This window comes from Aethalodelphis obliquidens, unplaced genomic scaffold (genome assembly GCF_003676395.1).
Source record: "Aethalodelphis obliquidens isolate GAN/ISIS:26980383/991018 unplaced genomic scaffold, ASM367639v1 scaffold3, whole genome shotgun sequence".
Taxonomy (NCBI): domain Eukaryota; kingdom Metazoa; phylum Chordata; class Mammalia; order Artiodactyla; family Delphinidae; genus Aethalodelphis; species Aethalodelphis obliquidens.
Genome location: NW_020837947.1, coordinates 47,662,849 through 47,675,043, shown reverse-complemented (window position 1 = coordinate 47,675,043; position 12,195 = coordinate 47,662,849). Strand labels below are relative to the sequence as shown.

Genomic DNA, 12,195 nt, shown 5'->3' with positions numbered 1-12,195 from the left:
AGAGGAGGGCCCAGATTAAACAGGGCCTTGAAATCCCTGATGCAGACATTTTACTCGAAGCATAGTAGGTCTTTGTTGGGGAATGACGGGATTTTACGTTTTAGTCGCTGTGGTCGCTCTGTGTGTGGAGGCTGTATTACTGGGAGGGAAGCAGGAGTGCTGGAGGGAGGGAGACCAGTTAGGAGGCCAATACAGTGTCCCGGGTTGAGGCGATTGGGGCCCAGACTAAGGTGCTGTGATGGATGAAGTCATGGTATGTTTTATACATCAGCACTTTACTCTGGAACAACTATAACTTTAGAAAGTTTCCCCCTACAGGCAGGGCAGTCGGGTCACTTACAACATATTGGGGGCACATACGTTAGTATTTCATGTGATTTATGAAAGAAAATATAGCCTTTCCTAGCTTGTCCCATGTTTGGTCTGCAGTTACACGGCAGTGCGTTAAGAATCAGTAATTTCGTTTTGGATGAAAGGTTAGTCACAGCCTGGCTTCTTTTAGGTCGCATCTGATTTTTTTCATCCAAATGTGCAGTGTGTGTAGCACCTGGTAGTGCGGGCTGAGTCACAGGCGAGATGACTGCGGTCCAGCCCGAGGAGGCCCGTGGAGGAGAAAGGCAGCCTTCGGTGTGTCCTGTGCTGCTGGGAGCCACTGACAGCACAGGGGCCAACGCAGGCCTACCCCACACAGGCGGCTGGGCTCACCACCCCGCTCTGTCCCTTCTTTTTCCTGGCTTCCCTGCCCCAACTCCCAAACATTCAGTGTGGGTTTTGATTCTTGGCTCTTTCTTCTCTGCTGCGACCAACTCCAGCTCTGCCTGTTTGCTTATTCTTCCTCCTCTCCCTGTCTCCCTGCCTGGCTGTCCGCCCTTTGGCGGCCTTTAAGGGTTGGAAGGCTTCTGCTGCTTATCTTCCTCTCCTGCCTTTTGTTGGTGCTGTGTTTTCTCAGACGTGTCTGCTCCTCGCTTTCGTCTGTTACAGCTCAGCCTGGTGGGGCCACGGCAGTTCCCCTCCCTCTCTGTCCCCATCACACGGGTTCTGAGTAGCCTCCGGGCCCAGAACACACTTCACAGCCTCCCACATGTTCTACTTTTGGGGCACAGTCATCTTGGGTTTGGGAGGCCGCAGAGTAGAAAAGCACAGGCTCTGGAGTGTGATATGACTTGTCTCTAGATCCGGCAGAGGGCTGTGTGAGGACTCATGGTGACAGCTTGCTTGCTTATTTATTTATATAAATTTATTCATTTTATTTTATTTATTTTTGGCTGTTGGGTCTTCGTTGCTGTACACAGGCTTTCTCTAGTTGCGGCGAGTGGGGGCTACTCTTCGTTGTGGTGCACAGGCTTCTCATTGCGGTGGCTTCTCTTGTTGCGGAGCACGGGCTCTAGGCACACGGGCTTCAGTAGTTGTGGCTTGCGGGCTCAGTAAGTGTGGCTCGCGGGCTCAGTAGGTGTGGCTCACGGGCTCTAGAGCGCAGGCTCGGTAGTTGTGGCACACAGGCTTAGTTGCTCCACGGCATGTGGGATCTTCCCGGACCAGGGCTCGAACCCGTATCCCCTGTGCTGGCAGGCAGATTCTTAACCACTGTGCCACCAGGGAAGTCCCGGTGACAGCTTATTTAAAGTGCCGGCCCAGAGTGGATCATTAATAGATCCTTGCTTTTATTGTTTTAGTATTCTATTAAATACTGAGGCAGATCCTGGTTTGGAACAGGTATCAAGGAGACCTTGGTTATCCTGATTTGGGGATCTTTGCTTATAGGTAACAGAGTTTAGGAATATATCTTACACTTCTGCTTAAGAGTTCTGAATTTAAACTTCCATCAGGGTCCTGGGTTCCAGGTATTTTCAGCCTAACAATTCTAAATGCCAAGCAAAGAGATGACCGAACTGCATTAATGATGAATAATGATGGTTAAAGAAAATCTTTGCAAGGGTTCCTGGAGTACTTTATTAGGAGAGGAAAGGCTATGTCCTGGTATCTTCTCAGCCATCTTTCTTAACTTCACAGACCTGTTTTTCTAGTCACCATTAAATTACTGCAGATTTATTTGTGTGTTTAATATGTAACTGTTGTAAAAGTGTGAAAGTGTTTTTCAAAGGTTTGGAAGTTGTAACTCTAATGACAGAATCAAAAACTTTGGGTTTAGATCACTTTCCCATCGTGTCAGATTTCTCTGTGCCATGGACATACTGAAGTGTGGACGTCATATCCATGTATGTAAAGCAGACAAACCCAAACAACATGTGTGTACACAGAAGAGGTCTAGGAGGCTCACCAAATTGTTGAGCGGTTATTCCTGACGAGGAAAGTGGGAATGGGTTGAGGGTGGGAGGGGGTTGAAGGGAGAGTTTCATATATTACTTTATATATTTTTCTAAGGTTTGAAATTTTTCAAGAATGTATTCATGAGTTACTTTTGAAATTCAGAAACTTTTTTTGTAATTTAGAAAAATTAATCACTTTTGGATCCAACTTCCTGTGTAAGCTTCCTCTTCTGGTTGAAGTAGAATGAACTGATCAGCGTTGTCCAGTTTTCTTTTTTTTTGTTGTTGCTGTTATTGTTGCTTTTTGTTCCCTTTTAGCATTTTATGTTTTCCTGAAGATACATTGGGATAAAGGTACATGCTTTACCAAACATAAACTATTTCCCAAATGGTATCCAAATATTTAGTAGTTCCCCGGCCTGAGTAAGGAATCAGACGATGATTCTCTGTCCTTGCCTGGGCTGTGGCACTGGGGCCAGTTCCCCCTCCAGGCAGAAATGGTGGTACTCACGTGCCGTGGGGAAAGTTGAACAGACTCCCTGTGAAGCACTTCCAGAGAACTGTGCTTTAGAAGAAGCCAGCCACTTGGCTGTGCCCTAAACACTTCCCTGAAGTGTGATGGACCTGCAGGTCTCTGCTGCCAACTACTGGGTTCCTAGCCAGAGGCTCTGAAAGTCTGGAAACTTTATAGTGAATAAATTTATAGGAGCAACCCTTGATTCTAACTGTGCCCAATTGTGTGCCCGCCTCCGAAAGTGCCTTCTGCTATTCAGGTGCAGCTCATTTTTCCTCTTCAGTCATATACTTAGATTCCTGAGCAAAACTTCCCCTGACAGTTCTCTGAAAATGCTCTCTTTGTGACAGAAATGGGAACGGTAATAGCAAAAAATACCCCATTTTTTTTGTTTGTTTGTTCTTAGGTACATTAACTTAAGCGGGGCGTTATTCTTCTAGAGCCTGTTAAATTATGACAGGAGATATTTCCTTGTATGGTTTTAAGAAACAAAAGCAAGGAAGACATCTCAACAGTCAATGCCTTATTAAATGTCAGTGCCAGAGCCTATAAGAGGATTAGGAACCTTTGAATCTCTTATTTAAATCTAACCAGAGCTACTGCGTTTGGGGCGGAAAAAAAGATTGTATGTAACACTAAATTTATTCACCTTTCAAACTGGGGCCTAGTATCTATAGATCAGTAGATGTTTGGGGAAGTGATGAACCTCCTACACGCAGTGTGCTAAATAAACCTTGGCCTGTGCTCCTTGTGGCTCAGATGTCCCTGCATGTGGGGAGTATGTCCTCACCAGCTTGGCCTGCTTACCTCCTAATTTAGCTACATTTGGGGTAGTTATATCTGCTGAGAAAGAGCAGTGTTTCTCACTACTATAGCTACAAATAAGGCAGAAGTAGCTAGGTATTTTCTGAGAAATGCTAAAGAATAAATGTGTAAATTTCTATAAATTCAATTCTTAAAGAAAAACCAAGAAATTTTACTTTTAAATAACAACTAATAATTTTTATTTAACAATTGTTATTAAAATTTAACAGTTTTAAATATTTGAAAAAGAATATAAATTAACATAATTTGAATTGAGAAAAGGAGAACTTGCAGTCAGGTAAAGTATTAAGAAGTAATATGCTCAAAATATATAATAATAAATTTGAAACTCTTATATGATTTCTTTTTTTACAAAATCCATTGTGTATCTATACACTAGCAATCCTTTTTTAAAATAATTAATTAATTTTTGGCTGTGTTGGGTCTTCGTTGCTGCCCACAGGCTTTCTCTAGTTGTGGCGAGTGGGGGCTACTCTTTGTTGGCGGTGCGCAGGCTTCTTATTGCGGTGTCTTCTCTTGTTGCAGAGCACGGCCTCTAGGTGGGTGGGCTGCAGTAGTTGTGGCACTTGGGCTCAGTAGGTGTGGCTCATGGGCTGTGGAGTGCAGGCTTGGTAGTTGTGGCACATGGGCTTAGTTGCTCCGTGGCATGTGGGATGTTCCCGGACCAGGGCTCGAACCCGTGTCCCCTGCATTGGCAGGCGGATTCTTAACCACTGCACCACCAGGGAAGCCCCTCTTATATGATTTCTTACAAAACTGACCAAAGAACAAAAAGTTGAAGGGGCCAAAAATGGATAGAAAGATCAGGATAACTAACATAAGTGCCTCGGTCTCATGTTACATAAACTGGTCCAAGAAAACATTTGTTTATTGAGCAAAAATGACTTTGGGCTAAGCTTTCAACAGTCACTCTGGTTGTCTTACCTTGGAAGAGATTTGTTCTGAACAAAACAGTAAAAGAATAGGAAGCACATTGAAAGCTCACCTAGTAGAATTACAGTTGTGTGGTTGGGAATATTTGGTATGTGGCTTTACCAGTTAAACCCATTCCATCTGGCCCCGTGATGTCCTAACATTTTACTCCAGGTTCTCTGGAATTTGTAATGATAGATACCTTTCTAAGATTCAAGTATTTATCTTCTTTTGTGTTTGTAGATAGAGTAAAAATGTATCTAATTAATAATATTAGGATTTGTCTTTATTAGTTTTTCAATAAAAATAACTCAAATCTTTACTTACTTGCTAGTTTCAACCCACTTTCTACATTCTGATTTAGCTTTAAATCTTTTTTTGTGTAGATGGGCAGCATCAGGGAGTCTTTTTATCAAGGTCACAGAGAGCTAGAGCCCGGTCTGTCCCTCTGAGCCTTATTAGTTCTTTCCAGTCTATAGGCTGCAAACCCAGTAATTACCCACCACTAAGAAATTATGCTTATGCTTTGAGGGAAATTGGATTGGAGAAAAAGATGTTTAAGTAGAACATAGAAAATCGGAATATGGGAGATTATGTTCTTTAGAAAATGTGAAGTGCCAGACTTACTTTTCAAACAGCCGACTCAGAGTCTTAAACTAATCATAATTCTACCACAAAGCTGTATTTTAATAATGAAGAAGAAAAATTGATTCAGCTGTATAATATGTTGTTGTCAAAAAGCAACCAACTTGGAGTTTAAAACCTTTTTCAACAGTGTGTTTCTTATTGTGGGGTCAGTGGACAACTTGTGTCAAAGTCACCTGGGGAGCTTGTGAAAATCACCGTTCCCAGATCCCTGTTCCTCAGGTGATCTTGATGTGCACTAAGGTTGTGAGGGGCTGCCCTGAGGCGTGCAATCAAGCTTGGTATGCCACAGACGTGCCTAGTGGGTCCTGGGAAAAACAGGGCAGATGAAGACGGTGATCCAGATGGCTGCTTTATGTGGCCTCTCCCTTCCTCCCCAGCCCCACTGTCATCGGAGGGTACCCTCTAGAAATTGTTCCATCGTTCCCTGCTACCTACTGCCCACGCAGACCATGGGTTCCGGGCTGGCTCCATCCAGGGTTACTAAACCTCTCAGCATCATTCTCTTCATCTGTAAAACGGGGAAAACGTTAGTACCCATCTCATAAAACTGTTATGAGAATCACGATCTAAAGTCCTTAGAAAAACGCCTGGCATTTCATAAACATTAAATAAATAATAGTTGCTATTATATGAATACTTTTTTAAAAAGCTGATTCTTTTTAAAACATTTCTTCCACTAATGAGTGAATGATCCAATTTTAATTAGTTCTTTGCCTAAAAAAGCTATTGAATTGGCCACTCCTTCCTTTTTTGTACCCACCATACTTTGAATATACAACAGCAACATCTAGAACACTTCATGTGCATTTATTTATTTACATGGTCCTCTCCCCACAACCCAAGGGTAGGAACCAGGTGTTATTCACATAGCACCGTACACAGAACATAGCACAGTAGCTACCAAATGGCAGGGAAAATCAAGTGTTTGATTCTATTAATTACTCTAACGCTAAAATGAAAGTGTTCTGTAGTGCAAAATATTTCTCAGCCTTAGCTCTGGGGTGCTTAAATAGGGTATATCTATGACTTAGCATCAAAAGACAATGTTTGAAAATATTCTTTGGCAATAATAGTCACTGATTTACACTGTAAATAAAACTGGATTATATAAATGAGTTCTTAGGATGTTATAGCAGAATGTGTTCACTGTTTTCACTGCATATTATGCATCATATATTTCCTCTGACAGTCAAAATTTAATTGGAATTGGAATAATCAAAATTCAGTACACATTTATAGAATATCAAATCATAGCTACTTATTTTAATCTCTCTCACTTGATCTACCTATGCTCACCATGTCTGGAATATTAGCAGGCACTATATTCTAAATTGATTATTTAAATATCTAAAACTTACATCTCTGTATTCTCCAAACTGGAAGCTCTGTGATGTGAAGGACGGATCTGGCTGGCATATTTTCATTATGCAGAGGACTAATACCAGTAAAGTGCATATAATTTCAAGGGTAAAATTTTTAAATCATGTTTGATAAGTGAATTTGAGCTGATATTCAAGGAACAAATATGTATTGAGCAGTGCCCAGGTTCAAGATCCTTAAACCTTATAATATGTAGTTCAAAGATGACTTTTGTACAGATTCTGATCTCAAAGAGCTTTCAGCCTGGAAAGAAAAGTTAAGTATATAAAAATTCTTACTTTTGGGCTTCCCTGGTGGCGCAGTGGTTAAGAATCCGCCTGCCAATGCAGGGGACACGGGTTCGAGCTCTGGTCCGGGAAGATCCCACATGCCATGGAGCAGCTGAGCCCGTGCACCACAACTACTGAGCCTGCACTCTAGAGCCCATGAGCCACAACTACTGAGCCTGCATGCCACAACTACTGAAGCCTGCGCGCCTAGAGCCCGTGCTCTGCAACAAAAGAAGCCACTGCATGAGAAGCCCACGCTCCGCAATGAAGAGTAGCCCCCGCTTGCTGCAACTAGAGAAAGCCCGTACAGCAGTGAAGACCCAATGCAGCCAAAAATAAAATAAATAAATTTATTAAAAAAAATCCCTACTTTCTTCTTGTCCCTTAATGGAAATATTGAGAAAGTGCTGGGGAAACTTGGGGGAGATGATTATGGGAGTTGGTTATGTATATAAAATCAAGGCGAACTGGGCTGAGGAGGCAACTGACCAGTAACCACTTAAAAGTCCTAAGCCTGTTGCTCAGTAATAGTGATGTTCACTTTTCCCGAGAGCAGAGTTGACATTGTGGTGTCTGTCCTAGGTACTGTCCTTTTTCTTCATTGGTCTGATGTCCATGATGATTCCCCTGTGCAGCCTCTTTGGGGCCCTCATTGCTGTCTGTCTCATCATGGGTCTCTTCGATGGATGCTTCATTTCCATTATGGCCCCCATTGCCTTTGAGTTAGTTGGTGCCCAGGATGTCTCACAAGCAATTGGATTTCTACTCGGATTCATGTCTATACCCATGACTGTGGGCCCACCCATTGCAGGTAAATTATATTAATTCATAGCATTTTCTACTGTAGGTCCTAAGTCTCACTTATATGTTAAATATATTATGATTTATTGGTTTCTGGTGTCTTGCTTTGTATGTGCCTTATCTATAACATTTTTAATAAGACCAGCTGTAGATGGCATGTTGGAAAAATTTGCCGATGAGTCCTCTTATTCTCATTGATATCTAAAACTCTCAGTGAAATGTGTAGCAGTTACGTTCTGGACTTTGAGCTTTCAGAGTTCCTATATTTCACTTAGTATGTGTTTTGGAGGAATAGCAGTGTGATTTCTTTTTAGGAAGAGGTGAAGATTCTGAAAGATTTCTAAATATGTATGCTTTGTGTAAGAGATCATAGCCCCCTGAGAAGTAGTTAATGAAAAATAACACTTAGTAGAAACAACCCAAATGTCCGTCAGCAGATCAGTGGGTAAACAAAATGTGGTATATCCATACAGCGGAGTATTATTCAGCCATAAAAAGGAATGAAGTGCTGTACTGATACATGCTACCAGGCAGATGAACCTCAAACATGTGCTAAGTGAAAGAAGCCAAATACAAACGGTCCCATATTATATGATTCTGTTTCTGTGAAATATCCAGAATAGGTGAATCCATAGAGACAGAGAACAGATTGGTGGCTGCCAGGGGATGGAGGGATGGGGGATTAGGGAGTAACTGCTTAATGGGTGTGGAGTTTTCTTTTGGTGTGATGAAAATATTTTGGAACTAGAGAGAGGTGGTGGTTGTACAACATTGTTAGTATACTAAATGCCATTAAAATGGTTAATTTTATGTTATGTGAATTTCACCTTTAGAAATCTTCTGAATGATAGTATAAAGATGTTTCACATTCAGTATTAGTTGGGTGCCACTGTAAATTATGATAAGATTTGCTAAAATTATTATAAAATTTAAATGTATGTACTGTCATCTGTGTCTGGTATCTGAGTGGCTCAGTGAAAGTTCAGTTCAATTCATTCTCATATTCAGAACCACACATATCAGCAAATTTGCCAGTTGGGAATCTAGTCATGTATCAAGCAAGCAGAACCACTACTGAGCAGACCAAATAAAAGATAAGTTCTCAAGATCACAGTTTCCTTTTAGGGAAAACCCTCCAGTCCTTCCCCTCTCCCCCAGGTAATACACTATTTTTACATCTTACAAGCTTAGTTTGTTAGGGTTTCCAAGTCCACAGCAAATTACAAGCAGCGCTTTTGTAGAAACGGTGTTTGCTACTAGAAGTGACTATAACAGATCAAGAATGAAGGAGTTAACAGGAAACTTTCAAAGCAGGCAGAACAGCAGGAGGTTCTGAGGGATCATAGTATTACAAACAAACATATTAATTTATGTTCATAAGGATGAAAGGTTCAGTTATATGTGGAATGTTCTGATTCAGGGGATAGGAAAAGCATATATTTAGATATGTTGTATATTTTAGGTTTCTATTTGGAATGACTGTACACCTTTTTCTTTCTTTTTTTTTTTTTTTTTTTGATGTTGGTACTTACCTGAACAAATCCTCAGCTGTTTACTTAGCAGAGTCAGATATTCAGTACAATGTGTTCCTAGAACATTTCAGATAACTTAGGTTATATAGTAAAAGTTTAAAACACTAAGATAACTTTTAAAATCTGGATTTGGTTAGAGAAATTAGAAATAAGGAGTATTCTGACAGTGTTTAGAAGCAGAGCCCTAGGATCTATGAGAGCACCACACATATATTCTTATATTTTCCTCCCATGTGCTGACAAACCTTAGTTTCTTTCCAAAATGTATTTAACAACCTAGTTTTTTCATCCTGACTCTTAGATTTATAATTTTTCATGATTTTGGATTATACTTTTAAGTAGTTTCATGTTATTTCATAAACAGGCCCAAGAAAGGTTTAAAACGTAGACATTTTGAGGTCTGTGTGTATGAGAGAAGTTTCAGCTTGACGGTCCGTCCACCTTCAGCTAAAACAGGACCTTTACACCATGTGTCAGAATATCCCAAATGGCCTCTGAAGGGTTTTGAGAAAGCCAAAGCTTGGTTGAAAATATTTTTTCCGTGTAATATCTTGGTAGGAAAACTCAAAGGCCTGTCACAGACTTGCAACAAGATTAAAGAAATGAGATCTTTTCCTTCCTCATATCAGAAAAGGTTTATATTTCAGACCCATTTCCTTAAAAATGTCTGATATCTATCTGAACTATCCTGCTGAGATGAAGATACCAGGTTTGCAGTAGGCCACCAGAGTGACTAATCTGAGACCCCAAGAGCCATACTTGTTCTCTCTTGGTGACAGTTTTTTCCCTTCCCAGGGTTACTCCGTGACAAGCTGGGCTCCTATGATGTGGCATTCTACCTCGCTGGAATCCCTCCCCTTATTGGAGGTGCTGTCCTTTGTTTTATTCCATGGATCCATAGTAAGAAGCAAAGAGAGATCAATAAAACCACTGGAGGAGAAAAGATGGAGAAAATGTTGGAGAACCAGAACTCTCTGTTGTCAAGCTCATCTGGAATCTTTAAGAAGGAATCTGACTCTGTTATTTAATGTCTTATATACCTCCACCAGACTGGACTTGCTTTTAGAAGTTTAAGCAAGTTTTCCTTTTATATGAATTGCAAATTTCTTATTTTTTTAATCACATCCTAGGAATAGCACAATAATTGGGAAATAGAACCTTATTACTACAAGAATCATTTTCTGCCACTGAAAGCTGTCCAATATTTCCATGAGTCTGAGGCCGGAGACTCAGACTTAATTTCATGTACAAGAAAACCTGTCTGAAAGTCAAATATTATGAGAATATGAAGCTATCTCAGTAAAAAGTAACTTCAGAAACTGTGAGCGCTATTTAGCTTATACAAATATTTAAAAATACCTCAAGCTGTATTGAAAGGGTTGCAGTTTGGTTAGGACTGGAAATATTGTTTGTTGTCTCACTTGGCGTTTTTAGTTTTGGTATCTTTGATTTCTTCTGCTATTTGGAAACAAAATTTAAGCCTGGATTCTAGATAATATCAGATCTACTTAAATCTCAAGTCTAGTTAAAATTGCTCCCCTGCTCTTAAATAAGCTTTGAAAGTAAGTTATTCTGACTTGCTCCAGTGTCAAGGGACCTTTTTGGAGCAGGTACTGACAAGGTGTTCAGAATCGAGGTGTGAGATGAACAGGATCATGTTCATAAGGGCAGAACAGCTCAGAAATCAGACATTTCTTCCATTTACATTTTTCCCCTTTGGATTTGCAGTGTGTTTTACTCAAGTAGCCAGAAACACCCTAGATTTCTGAATTTGTTTAAATTGTAACAATAAAGTAAAATAGAAGAACTGAAAGATATTCTGGCATTTTAACTTAGAATTTTTCTGACTTCTGATTTGTTGCTCAGTAAGACTTTGTTTAAATATCAGGTCCTAGTGCATGTTATCAAGTTGCAGTTTTAGGCACAAATGGGAAAAAAACATTTGTGAAGAAAATACCTATTTCTGATAGAAAGAATTGCTCAAATCGGTAAAACTTTCTGACAGAAATTTGCGTTCATATGTACTTATCCTATTGTGTTCCCCTTTAACATTGCCTGTATTTTTAAAAATATTTTTATACACAGACAAATATAAGAAGGCTATTTGAGTTTTAAAGACTTAAAATTAAAACCGAAGTCATGACATGACCCATATTCATCTAAAAAACATCAGAACACATCCCTCATTCCTGAAATTATATTTTAGTACATTTTTCTTTCTTATTTAGGTCTTTAAGTTGATAATGTGCAAAGCATATTTAAATCCTAAATACATATGTATTTTAGATCTTCCTCAAATGTAGCTTGTTCACCTGGGAAAATGCTGTTTTTATAAAGCACCTCCAGGATTCACCTGTTTCTAAAGTCTCTGTGCTGAGAGAAATGAAACCTATTATCTCCCTACTTCTCTTTTCAGCTTCGATCATTTGTGAAAGGCAAAGTCCTTCCATTCCTGTCTCTAGCTGAGGATGGAGATGCCTGGAAAGCATATGGATTTGCAGTTGTTGATGGGAAAGGAGGGCAGGCAGGGGGAGGAGCAAAGTGAGGCTGTTAATTAAACATCTAGAAAACCCAATAACTTTTCCTTTTAGTATCAACCTTGAAGGTTCAAAGTGTAAATACTGCAACCTTGAAGGTTCAAAGTGTAAATACTAAATATGGAATTTATTTCTAACAGAACTTTAAATAATTTTGATCTTGGAGACACTCTGCAACTTACTACTTCCAATTCTTCCACATTTCATATTCAGGGGACTTAGATAATTTGTTTTTTGGAAGGTTCTGTTGCATTAAAAAATATATATATATATTTTGACCATGCTGCCCTTTGATATTCTTATTTTATTTAAGCTTTTACAAAATGACTTAGAAATGATAATGTAATACATTATTAGTTTCTTCATTTATTCATGCCCAGTTATATAAAACATTATTTCCGCATTATTATCAGTGCTTTTGAAATTAGCAAAACCATACAACTAAGTACAATCATCGAACCTGCCATTATTTTTATTTTTCCTACAGTTTCAGCACAAACTCCTGACTAC

General features: G+C 39.7%; 1 protein-coding gene across 1 annotated transcript in view; it reads left to right on the top strand.

Moving 5' to 3' along the window:
- Positions 1-10,965, top strand: part of SLC16A10 (solute carrier family 16 member 10) — a 133,873-nt gene extending 122,908 nt beyond the window's left edge. Inside the window, exons 5-6 of the mRNA XM_027088509.1 lie at positions 7,398-7,626; positions 9,944-10,965. Coding sequence (XP_026944310.1) covers positions 7,398-7,626; positions 9,944-10,176 — 462 coding nt within the window. The 3' untranslated portion in view covers positions 10,177-10,965. The remainder of the gene's footprint in view (positions 1-7,397; positions 7,627-9,943) is intronic.
- Positions 10,966-12,195: the final 1,230 nt, after the last annotated feature.